At 44.0% G+C, this 24,200-nt stretch overlaps 1 protein-coding gene across 5 annotated transcripts; it reads right to left on the bottom strand.

The window, feature by feature from the left end:
• On the bottom strand, positions 1–23,866 carry slc16a3b (solute carrier family 16 member 3b). 5 transcript variants are annotated; one of them, XM_024388078.2, is made up of 7 exons: positions 23,636–23,866; positions 7,332–7,610; positions 5,133–5,276; positions 4,910–5,046; positions 4,247–4,714; positions 2,630–2,810; positions 1–742 (listed from the first exon to the last, which is right to left on the bottom strand). In XM_024388078.2, exons 2-7 carry the CDS (start codon positions 7,552–7,554, stop codon positions 492–494), a joined length of 1,404 nt encoding a protein of 467 aa, XP_024243846.1. In that variant the 5' UTR covers positions 7,555–7,610; positions 23,636–23,866; the 3' UTR covers positions 1–491. The 5 variants fall into 5 exon arrangements, with proteins under 5 accessions (XP_024243846.1, XP_024243845.1, XP_024243847.1 ...); XM_024388077.2 differs by having other exon boundaries at positions 23,649–23,865; XM_024388079.2 differs by lacking the exon at positions 23,636–23,866 and adding an exon at positions 21,567–21,618.
• Between the last annotated feature and the right edge of the window lie 334 nt (positions 23,867–24,200).

Here is a 24,200-nt window from a genome sequence, read left to right as displayed (position 1 = left end):
TTAGTTTAGAAAAATTTATGGAATTTATATTTGAGTAGCACAACATTAATCAATGTACAACCCCCCCCCCGCAAAAAAATATATTTTTTAAATCACCTGCATTGAGCATGCTGGGAAACATGATGGCTGTGGTTTTGGTTCACAACATCGGTTATTAACAGACACTGAGGTTCTATTACACCACTCAGTGTCAATTTAACCCTTAGAGTTAATTTTACTCCAGAATCAAAACAAAAATGTTACCCTGAAAAAACACTAGGTAACACTGGCCAATTTGCTGTGTATATTAAAGCATACAACACATGTACAGCACAATGCATTCCATCTCTTCATCCCTCCCTCCGCCAGTGTGTGTATTCTTATGTTCGTCCCTATTGGTAGTGTTTAATAAAAGCTTGTCAGTCGCTCTAAAAATCAATTAACAAATATCCCTTCTCTCTCCATCACAGAGCTGTCTCTGGGTTTCCCACCCCTCTATTCTTTTCCACTCCCTATTTTGCCTCGGCGGCGCCACCCCTCACCCCCGTCGGCTGCGCCCTCTCATGCTCTCCTGCCTCCAGCAGGCTGTTGAGCTTATCCATCTCTATGGGGGCGCCATTCTCTAGATGGGCCTCAGGTTCATCTGGCTTCTTCTTGATGCACAGGAAGTTGCCCATGCAGATGACGATGGAGGCCAGAATGACCTCACAGCCAGCCAGCAGGAACACGTACATGTAGTTATGTGTGGCGTCCAGCAGACGACCTACGGGAGAGGAGAGGTATGAGAAGAGTTTATTACCTGTTATACATTCAAGGCATACACAGTTTATCACCAGCTAAAATGTCTATACTGGCTTTGATTGCTTGAAGACTTCGTTCAAAACCCTAATGTCATGTCCACACCCCGGCTCAACCCTAACATTACAAAAGAATGCAGTTTTGAAACTGCAGTCGACTGCACTCTAACTGCAGTTACACTGCTAAATTACTGCAGTAAAAACAACACAAAGGGGAAGTTATTTGTAGCATACTGCAGTTACACTGCACTCTTACCAATCTTTTTCGGAAGAGTATCCATAACTCTTGGACTTTGGGAGGCAAAAAAATAGAGCAAGCTAGCTAGCCTTTTTAGCTTCCCACATCTTCATGTGAAATTAATCAGATTTATAATTTACAATTATGCCCTGGCAAATATTCTTATGTTTGCTGGTTAAACCTAAAACAGTATCCCAGTTTGAAATGCTGCTTGTGTATTCAGTCCCATAATCAGCTGAAAATAGAAAGTCATGTTTTGGTCAGGCAGACAAAAGCACATGGCTAGCTAGTTGGCTACAGCAGGTTCTACAATTTCACAGTAGTGTGTAATCACCATTTATTACTTCTAAACAAAAACACCTTTTTGGGTGGATTCTTGTTGTTTGCTTTACTGTTTGAACAGTCGCTGAGATTATTTTGTTATCAATGCAAAATAGGCAACTGATGAATAGCCAATAAATAAGATCTAGGAAGCAAGTGACAACACTGCCCCCATGGCTGCAGAAGAAAGGATACTGCATGTCTCAATTTTCAGGTAGTTTAAAAAAATTAAAAATGTTTTTTTTAAGTGTCAAATGCCAGAGTGTATTACCAGGCCTTTTAGAAAAAACAACATTGTGACACTCCAAATCTTACGTGTGCGTAGATCTTGTTGTAAGCGTAAGCATAACCTTAACCCAACTTCACATCCACACCCCGGGCTCAACCCCAACTTCACATCCACACCCCGGGCTCAACCCTAACCCTAGCGTCACATCCACATTATGGCTCAACCCTAACCCTAGCTCCACGTCCACAGCCTGGTTGAACCCCAACCCTACGTTCACGTCCACAGCCTGGTTGAACACCAACCCTAGCTTCACATCCACATTATGGCTCAACCCTAGCTTCACATCCACATTATGGCTCAACCCTAACTTCACATCCACATTATGGCTCAACCCTAACTTCACATCCACAGCCTGGTTGAACCCTAAACCTAGCTTCACGTCCACAGCCTGGTTGAACCCTAACCCTAGCTTCACATCCACAGCCTGGTTGAACACCAACCCTAGCTTCACGTCCACATTATGGCTCAACCCTAACTTCACGTCCACAGCCTGGTTGAACCCTAACTTCACGTCCACAGCCTGGTTGAACCCTAACGCCAACTTCACATCCACAGCCTGGTTGAACCCTAACCCCAACTTCACGTCCACAGCCTGGTTGAACCCTAACTTCACATCCACAGCCTGGTTGAACCCTAACCCCAACTTCACGTCCACAGCCTGGTTGAACCCTAACCCTAGCTTCACGTCCACAGCCTGGTTGAACCCTAACCCTAGCTTCATGTCCACAGCCTGGTTGAACCCCAACCCTAGCTTCACATCCACAGCCTGGTTGAACCCTAACCCTAGCTTCACGTCCACAGCCTGGTTGAACCCTAACCCTAGCTTCACGTCCACAGCCTGGTTGAACCCCAACTTCACGTCCACAGCCTGGTTGAACCCCAACTTCACGTCCACAGCCTGGTTGAACCCCAACCCTAGCTTCACATCCACAGCCTGGTTGAACCCCAACCCTAGCCATAACCCTAATCCTAACACTAACCCAATCCTTCTCCCTGTGTACTGACCTGCTCCAGGCGGTCCGACCAGCACAGCGATAGCCTCCATGAGCAACACCAGCCCTAAAGCGCTGGAGAACTTCTTTGTGCCCACGATGGCCATGAGAACCTCGAACTGCAGCGCCCCCACCATCCCGTAAGAGAGCCCGAAGAAGATACAGAACACCACCAGACCAGGGTAGTCTGTCGCCTGCCAAAAGAGAAGAAACACCCTTGGTTATATAATTCACAACAACATAATATGACCAGAGAAATGACTGATGACCAACCATGACTGATTAATCATTCAAATTCTATGGATACAATAGCTCCGGGTCTCGAAGGCTGCAGAGTCCACAATAATACACTATATATACACAAAAGTATGTGGACACCCCTTCAAAATTAGTGGATTCAGCCATTTTAGCCACACTTGTTGCTAACAAGTGTATAAAATCGAGCACACAGCTATGCAATCTCCATAGACAAACATTAGCGGTAGAATTGCCTTACTGAAGAGCAGTGATTTTCAACATGGCACCGTCATAAGATGCCACCTTTCCAGTTTGTCAAATTTCTGCCCTGCTAGAGCTTTCCTGGTCAACTGTAAGTGCTGTTATTGTGAAGTGGAAATGTCTAAGAGCAACAAAGTCTTAGCCACGAAGTGGTAGGCCACACAAGCTCACAGAACAGGATCACAGAGTACTGAAGCTTATAAAAATCATCTTTCCTCAGTTGCAACACTCACTACCGAATTCCAAACTGCCTCTGGAAGCAACGTCAGCACAAGAACTGTTCGTTGGAAGCTTCATGAAATGGGTTTCCATGGCCGAGCAGCTGCACATAAGCCTAAGATCACCATATGCAATGCCAAGTGTCAGCTGGAGTGGTGTGAAACTCGCCACCACTGGACTCTGGAGCAGTGGAAACATGTTTGAATGATGAATCACTTCACCATCTGACAGTCCGACAGTCAAATCTGGGTTTGGCGGATGCCAGAAGAATGCTATCTGCCCCAATGCAATGCCAACTGCAAAGCTTGGTGGAGAAGGAATAATGGTCTGGAGCTGTTTTTCATGGTTTGGGCCAGGCCCCTTAGTTCCATTGAAGGGAAAGCTTAACCCTACAGCATACAATGATATTCTAGAGGATTCTGTGCTTCCAACTTCGTGGCAACAGTTTGGGTTCAGTATTACAATGCCGCCGTGCACAAAGCGAGATCCATACAGAAATGGTTTGTCGAGATCGGTGTGGAAGAATTTGACTGATCTGCATAGAGCCCTGACCTTCAACCCATTGAACACCTTTGGGATGAATTGGAACGCCGACAGTGAGCCAGGCCTAATCGCCCAACATCAGTGCACGATCTCACTAATGCTCATGGCAACAATGTTCCAAAATCTAGTGGAACGCCTTTCCAGAAGAGTGGAGGCTCTTATTGCAGCAAAGGGGGGACCAAATACATATTAATACTCATGATTGTGGAATAATATGTTCGACAAGCAGGTTTCCACATACACTATGTGTCAACACAGGAATGTAATCACGATACAACACAGATTAAATACTGTTTATGTATCGTTTACATCCCATAGAAATACATCCATCCATACAAATAATATGAATAAAAACAAGTTCCAGACTTACCTGTGAGCTGATCACATCGGTAATGCCATTAAAGAGTATGGCGAAGCTGAAGAGATACACAGATCTAGGCCGGACCCACTTCATCCCCGCAATCAGCCCACATGTGGGGCGGGCAAAGATATCGATGAACCCCAGGATGGTGAGGAGGAGGGCAGACTTGGTGTCTTCATTTCCCATCTCCTTGGCATAGCTCACCACAAACACGGGCGGCACAAAAAGGCCCAGTACCATGATGGACGCAGCTATGGCATAGATGAGGAAACCTCTGTCTTTAAATACACTAAAATCCAGGAGCTTTTTCTTAGGCTTGAGCTTTCTTTCTGCTTCGCCCACAGCCTGCAACTCCTGGTCCTGGGGTTTCTTGGGGCCCACCAGGGGCCTCATCAGGGCCCCACAGGCGCAGCAGTTGAGCAGCAGGCCCCCCAGGATAAGGAAGCCGCCTCTCCAGCCATAGTGGTACTGCAGCACCTTTGGGGAGAAATATGAAGAAAAACATGAACGATGAGCCGTAACTCTGATATGCCGCCAACACAGCATACAACTTCCCCTTTGTGTTGTTAATCCTTCAGAGTAGCACACGTCGCTCATTGTGTTCATATGCTTCTCCCTACATCATAATACTGATCTACAACTGCAGATAGGGAGACTGAAGAGGTGTAGTACCTGTCCCAGAGGAGAGAGGCAGCAGAGGGCCACAGGGCTCCCAGCAGCAGATAGTCCATTAGCTAGAGGCCTCTTCTCACTAAAGTAACGATTCAGCATGATCAGAGACGGCTGGAAGTTCAGCGCCAGGCCAAGACCTGGTAGACAGGGGGCAAACTGTTTTTAAAGTGTGTATGTGTGTGTGCCCACCAGTAAAGGTTGATGTGTGTATTTATTTACTAACCTGTTATAACTCCAGTACAGATGTAGATGTGTATGATACTGGTGGCCAAGGAGGCCAGGACCATTCCCAAGGAGGCAAAGAGCCCTCCCACCATCATCACTGGCCGACACCCAAACTTGTTCACCAGCACACTGCACAGTGGACCTACACACACACAGAGTATTGTACAGCTAACCTTGTGGGGACAGACAATTCAGTCCCATTCAAAATCCTATTTTCCCTAAAAAAACAACCCAGCGCTGAGTAAATAGTGGACAGAACACACATTGGGTTGAAGAGGTAGGGTTTCAGATGTTTTTGAAAGATGGGCAGTTCCACCACTGTGGTGCCAGGACAGAGAAGAGATTTCACTGGGCTGAGTGGGAGCTGCCCTTCCATAAGGGTGGGATTGTCAAGAGACCAGAGGTGTCAGAGTATTCAGGTTGGGGTGTAGTGTTTGAGCATAGACTGAAAGTAGGGAGGGGCAGTACCTCTTGCTGCTCCGTAGGAGGACATGGGAGAACTTGGGAAAGTTGAACACCAAGCAGCTTGCTGCATTCTGGATAAGTTGCAGGGGTATGATGGCACAAGCAGGGAGCCCAGCCAACAGAGAAATGCAGTAGTCCAGATTGGAGATGACAAGTGCCTGGATTAGGACCTCGCTACTTCCTGTGTCAGATAAGGTCCAAGTCTACAGATGTTGTAGAGCATGAACCTGCAGGAGAGAGTCACTGCTTTGATGTTTGCAGAGAATGACAGGTATGTTGTCCAGGGTCACAACAAGGTTCTTTGCACTCTGGGAGGGGGACACCGGTAGTTGTCAATTGTGATGGAGGTCATGGAGCAGGCAGGCCTTCCCTGGGAGGAAGAGCAGCTCTGTTTTGTCGAGGATGAGCTTGAGGTGGTGGGCCGACATCCAAGCTGATATGTCGGCCCAACACCTGCCAGGCACGCAGAGATGTGTGTTGCCAACTGGGTGTCAGAAGAGGGGAAGGAGAAAAGGGTGTCATGAGCATAGCAACAATAGGAGAGACCATGTGAAGCTATCAGAGACGAGTGATTTGGTGTATGGAGAGAAGTGGAGATAGACCACCACTAGTAAGAGTACGTGGAACAGAGAGAGTCAGCTTTGGCAGTGCAGAGACCCTCCGTGACAGAGGAGAGCAGTCTTGGTTGAGTGACCCGTCTTGAAGCCTGGTTAGGATACATAAGACAGCTCAATACAATCATTTAAAAATCCCCAATAAAAAAAAACATTCTCAGATCTTTCAGCACTCTGACGGAGTTGACGTTAGACACAAATTACACTTTCTTCAAGTGGTGTACACAATAGCAATTTTGTTTTTCCCTCAGTTGCTTAATGATTCTTAAACATAATTAAATGTAACATATTTTAACTTAATCTATCAGGAAGATAAGTTGACAGTTTATGGTTGAGGCCATGGTGATTCCAATATTGTTTGTTTAAATCTTTTAAAATATAGAGAACTTTACAGGCCATTGTTGCACTACATGTAATGAGGACATGAAGGGGTCCTTACGGTATAGCTGACCCTACTCATTCCTGATTGATGCTGATAAAAAAATAAAAAAGCAAATCTAAAAGCTCATTTCCTGTACATACATTTAAAAAAAATCAAAATGGCTTATGATGTGTTCACATTTCAAACTTTGACAATTACTTTCCCATTGTTCCTCAAATGCAGTGTATGATAACATTTGTAGCTCTATTTCAACTGTTGCTACATAAGACCAAATCCAAATGGTGAGTCACATATGCTATCTGGGGGCTGCGGGGGTGTGTGCTAGGTCAGTTAGTGGGGGGCTATCAATGGTTTGGCCCCTAGATGCACCTAACCTGCTTAATGTGATAATTGTGTGCTTTATGTTGTAAATATATATCTTAAACTTTGTGTGCTGCTATTTTGGCCAGGTCTCCCTTGTAAAATATATTTTTAATCTCAATCAGACTTACCTGGTAAAATAAAGATACAATTAATAATAAAAAGGTCCTGCCTAAATTGTGTAGACTCCGGAGGTAGTAACGCCCAGATCTGACACTTTCTCTAATCTCCTGCACCTTTTCCTTGTACTGGCTCATCGAGAAAACACTTCTGTTGGATATACTTACAAATTCCTGTGAGTGAGTGAGAGATAGATATATATCTATATATCTATATCTATATCTATATCTATATATATATATATATATATTCGTACCTGTGCCGTAGAGCATGGCCAACAGTATAGAAGAAATCCATGCACAGTCGCTGTATCCCACTCCGAACTCCCTGATCAACTCCTTGAAGAACACACTGACGGCCTTGGGGAAGGCGTAGGAAAACCCAGTGATGACGAACCCCCCGGCGAGCACTGCCCAGCCCCACCCTCCGTCTGGTGCCTTGACATCACTAGGCTCATCATCTACCACGGCTCCTCCCATGATCCTCTCTGCTAGCAGATTCCCTCAACAGTCTGTTCCGTCAACTTGGGTCAGAACTGAGAGAGAAAAAGAAACAAGGGAGGAATGATTTTTAAAAGAATGGCGGTGGAATATATTGCGGCCATTTTGTGTGTTTTTTGGCACCGATTTTAACTTTCTTAGTACATAATGTATCCTATGACCGAAAAGAGCTTCTGGACGAAGATTTCTACTGCAATGAGTCTGCGGTATAGGACATACTGCTCACCCCGGACCAGGTCCCAATACTACACACTCAGAAAGGAAAGAGAGAGGCCGACATCCAGGTACCCCGGTGAAACTACGGTGGCGAGTAAATAATCCGCCTCTACCCGCTCTTCTATTGATGAACGTAGAATCACTGGAGAACAGAACTGTAATAACCTGTTTCTCGTAAACTTGGCTGAACAAGGACAATATTCTAGCGTTTTTCTTCTATGCATCGGCAGGACAGAACTGCACCGTCAGGTCAGCTCAAAGTGGGTAGTGTGTGTTGCTTAACAGCTGGTGCGCAATCTCTAATATTATGAAAGTCTTGAGGTTCTGCTCGCCTGAGTTAGAATACCTCATGATAAGCTGTAGACCATAAATTTCTTTATATTTTTCGTAGCTGTCCATTTACCACCACAAACCGATGCTGGCAGTAAGTGGCACTAAGACTGCACTCAACAAGCTGTATAGGGCCATAAGCATAAATAAAATGCTCATCATAAAGAGGCAGCGCTCCTGTTTTACCAGTGATTTTAATGCAGGAAAACTGAAATCTGTTTTACCTCATTTCCATCAGCATGTCACCTTCGCAAATAAAGTTAAAAATATTATTATCACCACCACCTTTACTCCACACACACAGCTCTCCCTCACCCTTCATTTGGCAAATCCCTGACCCAGTCTGTAATATCTACATTTCAAGTAGACCACCAAAGTCCCAGTACCCAAGAACAATGCCAAGATAATATGTCTAAATGACCGTAGCACTCATCTGTAGCCATGAAATGCTTTGAAAGGCTGGTCATGGCTCACGTTAACACCCTGGACCCACTCCAATTAGTATACCGCCCCAACAGATTACACAATCTCAAATCGCACACCACACTGCCCTTTCCCATCTGGACAAAAAGGAACACCTACAGTACGTGAGAATGCTGTTCATTGACTACAGCTCAGCGCTCAACACCATAGTACCCTCCAAGCTAAGAACTCTGGGACTGAACACCTCCCTCTACAACTGGATCCTGAACTTCCTGATGGGACGCCCCCCAAGTGTTGAGTTGAGTTTACGCAACACATCCACTACGCTGAACTTCAACACAGGGGGCCCTCAGGGGTGCGTGCTTAGTCCCCTCCTGCGGTCCGATTCACCCACGACTGCGTGGCCACGCACGACTTCAACACCATCATTAAGTTTACAGTACCAGAATAAGTCATAATACCCTAAAACCGAAGCGGTCAAAACAGGGGAATGGTTCCAATCATTTTTCCAGCATAATTGTGTCCCCACCAAAGGTGATTTTAGAAACACTTAAAATAAGGGCTGCGTTTCGTGTAGGCTTACCTTGGCATGACGTTTTGATAGATATATTTGCCTGTATTTACCCCCCAAAAATGAAATGCAATGAGCTGCTAATGTGGCTATCATACAGAACTACAAATGCCATGTTGCTCTGGATGAGACTGCCGAATCAAGGCAAAGGTAAGAATCTCTGGATTAAACTTATGTTTACTAAATGTAGTTATGAATACATTGGCTACATTTAATTAAATTGACAATTCTGTGAAATGTCTTGGGTAAGTTTTTTAAAAATGTAACCTTTTAGCAACGGTGTCAGCTAAAGAGGACGTGCAGGAGCTTGCAGGGATTTGTAGTCCTGCATAATGTCTACTTGGATGCTGATTAGCATTTGAAATTAGAGTAAATAGAGCCGAAACTATTGATTAAAGTCCCCTTGTCCGAGAGAGACTTACACGATTATCAATACGTCATGCCAGGGTAAGCCTACACAAAAACACAGCCCTTATTTTAAGTTCTAAAATCCCCTATGGGAAAAATGCATGGTGGAAAAAACAACTGGAAACATTTTCCTGTTTGATCCCTAGGTTTTATGGGTATTAAGACACCTCCACTGTGGGGCTCGAATCCGAATCACATCGACAGGGCTTTAGTGGAGCAGGTTGAAAGTTTCAAGTTCCTCGGTGTCCACATCAGTAAGGATCTATTATGGTCTAACACCAACACAGTCGTGAAGAAGGCACGATAACGCCCCTTTCCCATCAGGAGGCTGATAAGATTTGGCTAGGACCCCTCAGATGTTCAAAAAGTTCCACAGCTGCACCATTGAGAGCATATTGACTGGCTGCATCACCACTTGGTATGGCATCTGCTTTGCATCCAACCGCATGAAATACAGAAATCTAATTTACATAAGTATTCACACCTTTGCAGGTGATTACAGCTTTGAGTTGTCTGTATCAACTTTGCACATCTGGATTTTATTCCATTCTTCCTTGCAGATTTCCTCAAATTCTTTTGAGTGAGACGCAATCTTCAAATCTTTTCACGGATTTTCAATGGGATTCAAATTTGGGCTTTGGCAATTTAACCTCTCTGGTACAAGTGGGACAGTAGCGTCCCACCTCGAAAACAGCCAGTGAAATTGCAGGGCGCCAAATTCAAAAACAGAAATCCCTCAAAAGTAGTATACACCATTTTAAAGATAAACCACTTCTAAATCCAACCAGTGTCCGATTTCAAAAAGGCTTTACTGCGAAAGCACACCATGAGATTTTGTTAGGTCAGCGCCTAGTCACCGAAAACCATACAGCCATTTTCCAGCCAAGGAGAGGGCTCACAAGTCAGAAATAGCAATTAAAATAATCACTAACATTTGATGATCTTCATCAGATGGCACGCATAGGACTTCATGTTACACAATACATGCATGTTTTGTTCGATAAATTTCATATTTATATCCAAAAATGTTTACATTGGCACGTTGTTCAGAAATGCATCGTCTCAAACAAACATCCAGTGAGTGCAGAGAGCCACATCAAATTACAGAAATACTCATCATAAACTTGTATAGATCAATGTTTAACATACATTTAAAAGATAAACTTCCTTAATGCAACCGATGTGTTAGATTTCAAAAAGACTATGGCGAAAGCACACTGCGATCATGTTTGGTTTTCTGTGGCTAGGCGCTGACCTTTCAGCCATTTTCCTACCAAGGAGAGGTGTCTCAAAAGTCAGAAATAGAGTTAAAAATTAATCACTTACCTTTACTGATCTTCATCTGATGGCACTCCCAGGACTCCATGTTAGACAAATGTTCGTTTTGCTCGATAAAGTCCATCATTTATGCCCAAATACCCCTTTTGTTTGCGTGTTTAGTCCAGTAATCAAAATGCACAAGCCACGAGCATAAAGTCTAGACGAAAAGTCAAAGTTCTTACAGTTGTATCATAAATCTTCAATAATATTCCAACCGGACAATTCCTTTGTCTTTAGAAATGAAAAGGAACGGAGCTTGCGCTCACAGCCGCACACGTGACAAAACTAATGGCTTTCAGCCAGACCCCTGATACAAACAGCTCATATTCGCTCCCCATTCACAGTAGAAGCCTGAAACAAAGTTCTAACGACTGTTGACATAGAGAGGAAGCCTTAGGAAGTGCAATCTGACACCATAGACACAGTATATTGGATTGGCAATCACTTAAAAAAACTACAAACTTCAGATTTCCCACTTCCTGGTTGGATTCTTCCCAGGTTTTCACCTGCCATATGAGTTCTGTTATACTCACAGACATCATTCAAACAGTTTTAGAAACTTCAGAGTGTTTTCTATACAATACTACTAATAATATGCATATATTAGCCTCTGGGCACGCTTTTCATCCAAAATTCCAAATGCTGCCCCCTACCCTAGTGAAGTTAAGGACTTTCACATTCTTGTTCTGAAGCCATTCTAGCATTGCTTAAGCTGTATGCTGCTTGAGGTCATTGTCCTGTTGGAACATAAATCTTTGCCCCAGTCTAAGATCGTTTGCACTCTGAAGCAGGATCTCATATTTGCCTCCATTCATTGTGCCATCTATCCTTACCAGACTCCCAGTCCCTGCCTCTGAAAAGCACTCCCATAGCCTGACGCTGCCACCACCATGCTTCGCAGACAGTAGGGATGGTGTTAGACAGATGATTAGTTGTGCCTTGTTATAGCCAGCCATAGTGCTTTGCATTCAGGCTAAATGGTTACATTTTTGGCTCATCAGACCACAGAATCTTCTACCTTATGATCGGTCTTTCTGCATACTCCAGGCGTGCGGTCATGTGCTTTTTCACAGGAGTGGCTTCTTCTGGGTACTCTACCGTAAAGCCCAGATTGGTGAAGCGCTGTAGAGACTTGTCTTTCTTGCAGGTTCTCCTATCTCAGCCAAGAAACTCTGTAGTTCTGTCAGAGTGGTCATATGGTTCTTGGTCACCTCCCTGACCAAGGTCCTTCTTGCCCGGTTGCTCAATTTGGTCAGACGGACAGCTCTAGGCAGAGCCTGTGTTCCATATTTTTTCAATTTCCCAATGGACACCACTGTGTTCTTGGAAACTTTCAACTCTAAAAATAGTTTTATACCCTTTCCCAGATATATGCCTCATCACAATTCCAGCTGAGATATACAGACAGTTCCTTGGAATTCATGGTATAGTTTGTGCTGACAAGCACTGTCAACTGTGGGACCTTATATAGACAGGTGTCTTTCTAAATCATGTCCAAACAATTTAAATTGGTCACAGGTGGATTCCAATCCAGTTGTAGTGACATCAAGGATGATCAACCAAAATTGGATGCACCTGAGCTCACGGGTGAGTATTGAGATCTGCATTTAATTTTCAATCAAATTTTTTTTTTTTTTATGTTGTTTTCACTGTCACAGTGTGTGTGCAGATGGGTGAGATTTAACATCCTAGATCTGAATGAAATATTCTTAAATACTTTTTTCTTTACATAGTAGAATGTGCTGACAACAAAATCACACAAAAATCAATTGAAATCAAATTTATCAACCCATGGAGGTCTGGATTTGTCACACAAAGTCACACAAAATTAAAGTGGAAAACCACACTACAGGCTGATCCAACTTTGATGTAATGTCCTTAAAACAAGTTAAAATGAGGCTCAGTAGTGTGTGTGGCCTCCACGTGCCTGTATGACCTCCTTAACATGCCTGGGCATGCTCCTGATGAGGTGGCGGATGGTCTCCTGAGGGATCTCCTCCCAGACCTGGATTAAAGCATCCGCCAACTCCTGGACAGTCTGTGGTGCAACGTGGCGTTGGTGGATGGAGCAAGACATGATGTCCCAGATGTGCTCAATTGGATTCAGGTCTGGGGAACGGGCGGGCCAGTCCATAGCGTCAATGCCTTCCTCTTGCAGGAACTGCTGACACACTCCAGCCACATGAGGTCTAGCATTGTCTTACATTAGGAGGAACCCAGGAGGGACCCAGGGCCAACCGCACCAGCATATGGTCTCACAAAGGGTCTGAGGATCTCATCTCGGTACCTAATGGCAGTCAGGCTACCTCTGGCGAGCACATGGAGGGCTGTGCGGCCCCCCAAAGAAATGCCATCCCACACCATGACTGACCCACCGCCAAACCGGTCATGCTGGAGGATGTTGCAGGCAGCAGAACGTTCTCCACGGCGTCTCCAGACTCTGTCACGTGCTCAGTGTGAACCTGCTTTCATCTGTGAAGAGCACAGGGTGCCAGTGGCGAATTTGCCAAACTTGGTGTTCTCTGGCAAATGCCAAACGTCCTGCATGGTGTTGGGCTGTAAGCACAACCCCCACCTGTGGACGTCTGGCCCTCATACCACCCTCACGGAGTCTGTTTCTGGCCGTTTGAGCAGACACATGCACATTTGTGGCCTGCTGGAGGTCATTTTGCAGGGCTCTGGCAGTGCTCCTCCTGCTCCTCCTTGCACAAAGGCAGAGGTAGCGGTCCTGCTGCTGGGTTGTTGCCCTCCTACGGCCTCCTCCATGTCTCCTGATGTACTGGCCTGTCTCCTGGTAGTGCCTCCATGCTCTGGACACTACGCTGGACAGACACAGCAAACCTTCTTGCCACAGCTCGCATTGATGTGCCATCCTGGATGAGCTGCACTACCTGAGCCACTTGTGTGGGTTGTCGACTCCGTCTCATGCTACCACTAGAGTGAAAGCCCCGCCAGCATTCAAAAGTGACCAAAACATCAGCCAGGAAGCATAGGAACTGAGAAGTGGTCTGTGGTCACCACCTGCAGAACCACTCCTTTATTGGGGGTGTCTTGCTAATTGCCTATAATTTCCACCTGTTGTCTATTCCATTTACACAACAGCATGGGACATTTATTGTCAGTGTTGCTTCCTAAGTGGACAGTTTGATTTCACTGAAGTGTGATTGACTTGGAGTTACATTGTGTTGTTTAAGTGTTCCCTTTATTTTTTTGAGCAGTGTATATAAAAGGCTGAATTCAGTCTAACATAATGTAGAATAAGGGGTGTGAATACTTTCTAAAGGCACTGTACCTCAATTACCTCTTACTCCTTCACGTCGACCTGGTACCTCTTGTATATAGCCACGTTACTGTTAATAATTGAATATCTATTATTACATGTTTTACTTTTCTATTATCTCCATTTTCATTCTCTGCATTGTTGGGAATGCAGAGAATGTAAGTAAGCGTTTCACTATTAGTTTGATGTGTACTTAAGTCAGCAATAATAGAGAAGAGAGGATCACATCAGGGTTAGACACTCAGGGTATGCAAATAAATTAACCTAATTTGTGCTCATCTAAGGATTACTCCTCTAGATGATGCATCATGGGTGAATAAACCCATTTACAAACTGGAACTTGAAAGTGTTTTGGTAATGAGACACGTCCACAGACTTTAAACTATATTTATTACCTACAATGTAAACTTCAACTAGTATACCACTTATGAACAATCTTTTAATCAAATAAATTAGGTTGGGGAAAAAAAAATACAATTGCGTAAAATGACCTGAATTTAATCCGGACGAATTTCGGTAATGAGAATTTGGGATGTACAAAATTTCAGGCAACAATGTAAAAAGTATTTTAATTGAACTTTCCTAAAAACTAGACATCTTAGTCCTGATAATGATTGTTGATTTTTTGCAGATGCATCATGGTTTTGTAACTCAATTTGCTAAAGACATACAAATAAAAAAATTGTAAAAACACTTTTTTAAAGGTTATGAGAATCACCCAATTACACAATCATTAATTTGTTAGGCTAGATATCAGAAATATTATCTGGCCCCATGTCATTTAGGTAAGATCATTTAAGATTTTCTGTAAGGTTCAATGTCTTATTGTAGCAGTCTGGTCCCATGCATTCATTTGGGGTAACAATTTTGTGTAGCAACTATGACAACCTCTGGTAAATAGTTACGTACTGTATACGTTCCTATTTTTAATAGGACACTAATAAAAAGGCCGCAGATATTGGCTAAGTGCATGGCTCCATATTTGCCCAGAGTTTAATGTCCTTGAGAAGGTCTGCCGAGTTAGTGCTTTGAGTGCGTCTCCTCTGCGCTCTTCTCACACAGCATGATATAGGAGAGTTTGCTTTTGCGCATGTATGTGGATAAGGTGATGCTTTCTGAGAGAGGGGACAGCTTGTCTGCACCAAAGAGTCAACAGTAAATCAACACAAGGAGAAATCCTGTCCAGTTCGGGCTCACCCTGCAGAAAGTCTGACTTGATGCACAAGTCAGACTTTCACCTCAATCATTCACTGATGTCAATGGGACATTTGTGAAAATTCAGATCTCAAGTTAGAATTCTATCAGCCATATAATCAATCATTCATATATCACCCATATAGTCCATCTGAGGTTAGCTACAAACAACAAGTGTCAATCCAGATAATGGAAAGGCACCCACAAGAGAATATTCAAGGACTTAGTTGCACGTCATTTGCAGCGTGCATGCTCACAAGCAAAGTCCTTTTAGCTTATCATTTCACTTCCTTTGAGAAAACCATGAGCATGGGCTGTACCGCAGCTTGCCGGCAGCTTTGTTATCGAAAAGGTGGCACTGTGTCCATTACAAAATACCCTGAACAAAAATGCAACATGCAATGTGTTGGTCCCATGTTTCATGAGCAGAAATAAAAAGATCCCAAAAATGTTCCATACGCACAAAAAAAAAAGCTCCTCTCAAATTGTGTGCACACATTTGTTTACATCCCTGTTAGTGAGCCTTCCTCTTTGCCAATACAATCCATCCACCTGACAGGTGTTGCATATCAAGAAACTAATTAAAACAGCATGATCATTACACAGGTGCACCTTGTGCTGGGGACAATAAAAGGACACTAACATTTGCAGTTTGGTCACACAACACAATGCCATTTGCATGCTGACTACAGAAATGTCCACCAGAGTTTCCGCCAGTGAATTTAATGTTAATTTCTCTACCAACATAATTTTAGAGTCTTTGGCAGTGTTCTACTGCAAACCATGTGTAACCACACCAGCCCAGGACCTCCAAATCTGGCTTCTTCACCTGCGGGATCGTCTGAGACAAACAACCCGGACAGCTGATGAAACTGGATTTGTACAACTGCACAGACTGTCAGAAACCATCTCAGGGAAGCTCATCTACGTGCTCGTTGTCCTCAACAGGGACTTGACCTAACCACAGTTTGGCTTCGTAACAGACTTCAGTTGGCAAATGCTCACCTTCGATGGCCACTGGCACGCTGGAGAAGTGTTCACTTCACAGATGAATCCTGGTTTCAACTGTACTGGGCAGATGGCAGACAGTGTGTATGGCTTCATGTGGGCGACCGGTTTGCTGATATTAACGTTGTGAACAGAGTACCCCATGGTGACGGTGGGGTTATGGTATGGGAAGGCATAAACTACAGACAATGAACACAATTCCAATTTAAATCGATGGTAATTTAAATGCACAGAGATGCCGTGACGAGATCCTGAGACCCATTGTTGTCCCATTCATCCACCACCACCAGCAGGCAAAGTTAATCTCCCTCGAAGGTAATAACCTGAAATATTCAAGAGACTAGCAAGCTGGTCCTGGATTTGTCATATGCATTGATTTAGGGAAAACTTCACCACTGATGGAACCATCCTTGACTTCGCCATCTATTGTTAATCTTTTGAATATGTCATATTTCACAGGCAGGAGCATGGATAAATGGAGAAGCCACTCCTTCACAACCAACTCACCCAGAACAGTGTGCTGACCTCTGTTGCTTGTGGGCCAGGCTTGTGAGTGGGGTTCATTAAGTAGGGTGACCTGCAAGAAGTGGCTGGGTGTAAATCTGTACGCAATGACTGAAGGTGGCTCAGAAAGACCATCTGCATGGGCTGAGGGCAATGGGACCTGGCTTTTCTCTGAGAGAATGTTGGTGCTCTGTCTATAAAACTCCCATAGAGAAGTGTATTGCTGATCTATCTACAGTGGGATTATTCACAGTAGAGGTCGACCGATTAATCGGAATGGCCGATTAATTAGGGCCGATTTCATGTTTTCATAACAATCGGAAATCTGTTTTTTTGGGCGCCGATTTACGATTTTTTTTATTAAAGTGGCAGCGCACGGTGAAGGCTCTGTGCAGATTTCACCACAAGTGAAGCATCTTTTTTTGTTGTTCCAGGCTGTAAGGGTTGTTTTCTGTCCTTGGTGGATGTTGTACAGACTTAGGGTTGAGGCTGACTCTGGACCTATATGTTAGAGGCCCTAGGTAAAGCTTAGCCAAACAGGTGAAGGGACTGCCTAGTAAATTGACATTTTTGCCTGCCCCAACAGGTAATGTGGAAGACCAGAAAACAGATGCAGGGGGCGGAGTGTACAGGCCCCAGAGCTGTGCTGCTGGGGAGCGCTCTGCTGGTTTGTGGATTTTCTATTGGTGTGAGGGGTTGGGGGTGTCCCTTGTCAGAATTGGAGCGATTTGCCATGCCTTTGGAAGCCTTTCCCATCTCCCTCTGGCCCAGCCAATACTTCCTGGGTCAATTTCAACTTGTGAGTGTGGAAAAACAAAATACAGCACACAGGTATCCTTGTACTCCCCACAATATTTTAGTGGTGTGGTGAACAGATCTGTCAGAGACGTTGTCAGAGTGATCATAGTGCACTCATGACCAGCACTCATAAATGTGCATGTCACATCTGAATGAGTGGGTACTTCCTCACTGAAGATACAAAATACTGATAGATGCTTTTCAGAATGGACTTTATTGTGCATTAACATCAGAAAGGGTTGTTATATGAACAAATTTGCATCTATAACAGCTGAGGTCAGATTGAGATCCAGTGCAGAACAGTTGTCAGATAACTGGCAGTAAGAACTCTTTAATATCTACAACCTATGACTAGATTTTGCCACTAACACATTCAGCAAGCCTTTTTTGTGCCAGCAACACTGCAGAATTCATAAAAAGAATCATCAAAAGTAGTCATCACATTTCAAAGCATTGCATCTGTAGCTGTAGCCAAGTGCCTGTAACTCTGAATTGGAACGAGAGGTGTGCAAGCATGCATGTCTACCGTATGAACTACTCCTGTGTCATGTGTAGCCGCCTGGCTCCCAACCAACAGGAAAACACACATACTTCTCCACTTGCCTCACCCCTCTATAGCAGTGTGCCCCGACCCCTCACGCACAATGCAGCATTCCGCAAGCCCAGACTATCAGCTCTCCTAAAATAAGACCCGGACATTTTCCATCTCAGGACAGACACACGGCAAAAAGTGGTGATAAAGCTGCAATGGGTATATTGTTGAAAGACTCAGACAATAACTTGATACTTATCTTTTAGCATTGAATGCAATGTATTGACTTAGAGTTGAAGTCAGAAGTTAACATTCACCTTAGCCTAATACATTTAAACTCAGTTTCACAATTCCTGACATTTAAATGCTAGTAAAAATTCCCTGTCTTAGGTCAGTTAAAATAAAGTGGTAATCCTAAGGATGTGAAATGTCAGAATAATGGTAGTGACTTATTTCAGTGTTTATTTCTTTCATCACATTCCCAGTGAGTCAGAAGTTCACATACACTCAATTAGTATTTGGTAGCAATGCCATTGAATTGTTTAACTTGGGTCAAACGTTTCAGGTAGCTTCCCACAATAAGTTGGGTGAATTTTGGGCCATTCCTCCTGACAGAGCTGGTGTAACCGAGTCAGGTTTGTAGGCCTCCTAGCTCACACGCTTTTTCAGTTCTGCCCACAAATTTTCTATGGGATTGAGGTCAGGACTTTGTGATGGCCACTCCTTTTGCCACAACTTTGTATGTTTGAGGTCAATGTCCATTCGGAAGACCCATTCGCCTGCCATATCAGTTTTGTTATACACAGACATTGTAACAGTTGAAAACTTTAGTATTTTCTATCCAAATCTACCAATTATATGCATATCCTAGCTTCTGGGCCTGAGAAACAGGAAGTTTACTTTGGGCACGCTTTTCATCCAGAGGTGAAAAGTGCCCCCTACCCTAGTGAGGTTAACTTCCTGACTGATGTCTTGAGGTGTTTCAATATATCCACATCATTTTGCTTCCTCATAATGCCATCTATTTTGTGAAGTGCACCAGTCCCTCCTGAAGCAAAGCACCCCCACAACATGACGCTGCCACCGCTGTGCTTCACGGTTGGGATGGTGTTCTTTGGCTTGCAAGCCTCCCCCTTTTCCCTCCAAAACATAACAATGGTCATTATCGCCAAACAGTTCTATTTTTGTTTCATCAGACCAGAGGACATTCCTCCAAAAAGTACAATATTTGTTCCCATGTGCAGTTGCAACCCATAGTCTGGCTTTCTTATGCCGGTTTTGGAGCAGTGGCTTCTTCCTTGCTGAGCGGCCTTTCAGGTTGTCGATATAGGACTCGTTTTACTGTGGATATAGATACTTTTGTACCCGTTTCCTCCAGCATCTTCACAAGGTCCTTTGCTGTTGTTCTGGGATTGAGTTACACTTTTTGCACCAAAGTACATTCATCTCTAGGAGACAGAACACGTCTCCTTCCTGAGCGGTCCCATGATGTTTATACTTGCGTACTATTGTTTGTACAGATGAACGTGGTACCTTCAGGCGTTTGGATATTGCTCCCAATGATGAACCAGACTTGGAGGTCTACACTTTTTTTTTCTGAGGTCTTGGCTGATTTCTTTTGATATTCCCATGTCAAGCTAAATGGCACTGAGTTTGATGGTAGGCCTAGAAATACATCCACAGGTACACTTCCAATTGACTAAAATTATGTCAATTAGCCTATCAGAAGCTTCTAAAGCCATGACATCATTTTCTGGAATTTTCCAAGCTGTTTAAAGGCAGAGTCAACTTAACGCATGTAAACTTCTGACCCACTGGAATTGTAATACAGTGAATTATAAGTGAAATAATCTGTCTGTAAACAAATTGTTGGAAAAATTACTTCCGTCATGCACAAAGTAGATGTCCTAACCGACTTACCAAAGCTAGTTTGTTAGAAAGAAAACCAGCCCCGTCGCCGACCACAATGTCCTGCTCCCAGACAAACTAAATTTTGCTCGCTTTGAAGACAATACAGTGCCAACGACACGGTCCGCTACCAAAATCTGCAGGCTCTCCCTTCACCGCAGCCAATGTGAGTAAAGCATTTAAACGGGTTAACCCTCGCAGTGCTGCCTGCACAGGCCGCGTCCTCAGAGCATGAGCAGACCAGCTGGCTGGTGTGTTTACGGACATATTCAATCAATCCTTATCCCAGTCTGCTGTTCCCACATGCTTCAAGAGGGCCACCATTGTTCCTGTTCTCAAGAAAGCGAAGGTAACTGAGCTAAATGACTACCGCCCCATAGCACTCACCTCTGTCATCATAAAGTGAGTTGAGAGACTAGTCAAGGATCATATCACCTCCACCCTACCTGACACCCTAGACCCACTCCAATTTGCTTACCGCCCCAATAGGTCCACAGATGACGCAATCACACTGCCCTAACCCATCTGGACAAGAGGAATACCCATGTAAGAATGCTGTTCATCAACTACAGCTCAGCATTGAACACCATAGTACCCTCCAAACTCGTCATCAAGCTCGAGACCCTGGGTCTCAACCCCACCCTGTGCAACTGGGTCCTGGACTTCCTGACGGGCCACCCCTAGGTGGTGAGGTTAGGAAACAACATCTTTACCCCACTGATCCTCAACACTGGGGCCCCACAAGGGTGCGTTCTCAGCCCTCTCCTGTACTCCATGTTCACCCATGCACGCCTCCAACTCAATCATCAAGTTTGCAGACGACACTACAGTGGTAGGCTTAATTACCAACAGCGACAAGATGGTCTACAGGGAGGAGGTGAGGGCCCTCGGAGTGTGGTGTCAGGAAAATAACCTCACACTCAATGTCAACAAAACAAAGGAGATGATCGTGGACTTCAGGAAACAGCAGAGGGAGCACCCCCCTAGCCACATCGACGGGACAGTAGTGGAGAGGGTGGAAAGTTTTAAGTTGCTCTGCGTACACGTCACGGACAAACTGAAATGGTCCATCCACACAGACAGCGTGGTGAAGGCTCAACAGCAGATGTTAATGCGGGTGTAACGAAATACTTGTGCTTCTAGTTCTGACCCTGCAGTAATATCTAACAATTTCACAACAACTACCTTACACACACAAGTGTAAAGGAATAAATAAGAATATGTCCATAATATATATGGATGAGCGATGGCCGAACGGCATAGGCAAGATGCAGTAGATGGTATAGAGTACAGTATATACAGATGAGCAGTGTATGTAAACATTATATAAAGTGGCATAGTTTAAAGTGACACATTTATTACATCCAATTTTTAATTATTAAAGTGGCCAGAGATCGAGTCAGTGTGTAATATTAGTGATGGCTATTTAACAGTCTGATGGCCTTGAGAGAGAAGCTGTTTCAGTCTCTCGGTCCCAGCTTTGATGCACCGCTACTGACCTCGCCTTCTGGATGATAGCGGGATGAACAGGCAGTGGCTCAGGTGGTTGATGTCCTTGATGATCTTTTTGGCCTTCCTGTGACATTGGGTGGTGTAGGTGTCCTGGAGGGCAGGTAGTTTGCCCCCGGTAATGCGTTGGGCAGACCACACTCCCCTCTGGAGAACCTTGCGGTTGCGGGCAGTACAGCCCGACAGGATGCTTTCAATTGTGCATCTGTAAAAAAAATTGTGAGGGTTTTAGGTGACAAGCCAAATTTCTTTAGCCTTCTGGAGGTTGAAGAGGCTCTGATGCACCTTCTTCACCATACTGTATGGGTGGTCCATTTCAGTTTGTCAGTGATGTGTACACCAAGGAACTTGAAGCGTACCACCTACTCCACTGCAGTCCCATCAATGAAGATAAGGGGGGTGCACCCTCTGCTGTTTCCTGAAGTCCACGATCATCTCCTTTAATGACAGTGAGTGAGAGGTTGTTTCCAAGCACCACACTCACCTCCTCCCTGTAGGCTGTCTCGTCATCATTGGTAATCAAATCAAATTTTATTTGTCACATACACATGGTTAGCAGATGTTAATGCGAGTGTAGCGAAATGCTTGTGATTTGATTTGATTTGAAAAAAACGTACTGATGGTGAGTTGACGCTGATCTTATATTCAGTAGTTCTTGTCGGCTGTATGTAAAGAAACCTAAGATGACCTGGGGTACTAGTGTAAGAAATAACACATAAAAAAACAAAAAACTGCATAGTTTCCTAGGAACGCGAAGCGAGGCGGCCATCTCTGTCGGCGCCGGAAGTAACTGGCCTACTGTTGTGTCGTCTGCAAACTTGATGATTGAGTTGGAGGCGTGCTTGGCCACACAGTCATGGGTGAACAGAGAGTACAGGATGGGGCTGAGCAAGCACCCTTGTGGTGTCCAAGTGTTGAGGATCAGCAGAGTGGAAGTGATGTTTCCTATCTTCACCACCTGGGGGTAGCCCATCAGGAAGTCCAGGACCCAGTTGCACAGGGCGGGGTTCAGACCCAGGACCTTGAGCTTAATAATGAGCTTGGAGAGTACTATGGTGTTGAATACTGAGCTATAGTCAATAAACAGCATTCTTACATAGGTATTCCTCTTATTCCTTATGCTTCCAACACCCTACTGTAAGCAGGGTTCAGATTTTAGCATCAGGGCTCTTAACAAACCCCCCTTTTACAGAAGACACCATCTTCCAATAACTTGTGTAGTGTAATGAAACCATGAGTATTGAAGCAAGGGGTATGCCGTTCCCAGCTATTTTGCCACTCTACTCAAAATCCAAATACACAAAAATGGCCTAAGAAATAGGTTAAAATACCAGAGATTCTCACGTGACACGTTATATTAAGCAGTATTATTGAGCTATATCAGCCAATAGGGTTGACGTAGTTTGAAAGCGCAGTTAGGGAATAATGTAATTTTAGGAGCAGGCCAATTTGTAAGCAGAGTAAAATACATGTGTTATCAATATTCCTTTACATAGCCTATCATAAAGGAAGTTAAAGACAACTGCGCCATGCTTCTCCGCCATATAATCTATGCTATTTAATTGAGACCACGCGTAAGCACACTTGATCTCGCATTCCCAACAAAATAGAAGGTAGGCTACAGAACATACATCAGCAAGTATTAGGCTATTAGCGTTTGTGAATATTGCGACAGAGGAATAGTCTACAAAACAGTCTCGAAATAATATTTCATAACTTTGATAGGAAAGGGGACAATTTGCAGGCAGACACAAATACATGTTATTAATATTTATTTCCAGTCAATGTCGTAACCTAAACTATAGCCTATCATATTTAGGAAGTTAATTTCCATGGAAACACAACTCGGTGTGCTTCTCTGCCCATGAGTATAGTCGACAGGCTATTTAATTGAAACCACGCAAAGGCACATTTGATCTCAGGCTAGTGTACAAGCAGCATTATCCCATGGGAGTTTGTGAATAATAAAGCAACAAAGAGGTGCTTAAATTACAGCTGTCTCCCAAAATTATCAACGGGTATGACACTTTAATCATGCCAATGTTTAATTTTTTTTTACCTGTTGTTCTTACCTGACGAAGCTTTGTCTGTAACGTCTTCTGGTCTGGACCATGCGTTCACGCCTCCTCATGTGAGTATTTATTTCGGCACGGCTGCGATTTTCTGGAAACCCATTTGCGGTGACTAATGCCACGTTCAAAACAACTGGGAACACGGACATATATACAAGGTCAAGTAATGACGCCATGAGCTCTAGAAAGAGGCCCAAATTCCGGAGTTGGAATTCCGAGTTGGATGACCGTTAAAATACATTTTCCCAGTCGGAACTAGTTTTTTTCCGAGTTCCCTGGTTTTTTTTGAACGCACTGAGGTCGGAAATGTCTAATTCCGAGTTCCCAGTTGTTTTGAACGCTGCATATTGCAGCGTTCAAGTGTTGGTCGGAAAAAGATTTCTGCGCATGCAATTAAATAAAATAAACTATTATTATTATATTTGTTTTATGTAGCTACTGCCCACTTTGCTGCCTACGTAGCTGCTGCTCATGCCTCGATCAGTACGACAGCATCATTGCATCACAACGGCACAATAAATTCTGCAGTCAAACTAAATTATGTAATCCACC

Source organism: Oncorhynchus tshawytscha, linkage group LG25, assembly GCF_018296145.1.
Source record: "Oncorhynchus tshawytscha isolate Ot180627B linkage group LG25, Otsh_v2.0, whole genome shotgun sequence".
Classification (NCBI taxonomy): domain Eukaryota; kingdom Metazoa; phylum Chordata; class Actinopteri; order Salmoniformes; family Salmonidae; genus Oncorhynchus; species Oncorhynchus tshawytscha.
This window is presented reverse-complemented; position numbering and strand designations above follow the sequence as displayed.

Bases quoted from the DNA above. Each gene is read 5' to 3' on its own strand.
- slc16a3b (XM_024388078.2), bottom strand. From the start codon at position 7,554: ATGGGAGGAGCCGTGGTAGATGATGAGCCTAGTGATGTCAAGGCACCA. The intron at 5,047-5,132 runs GTTAGTAAATAA...CCTGTCTACCAG, and splicing joins CTGTACTGGAGTTATAACAG to GTCTTGGCCTGGCGCTGAAC. The intron at 4,715-4,909 runs GTACTACACCTC...TTCTCCCCAAAG, and splicing joins GCCTCTCTCCTCTGGGACAG to GTGCTGCAGTACCACTATGG.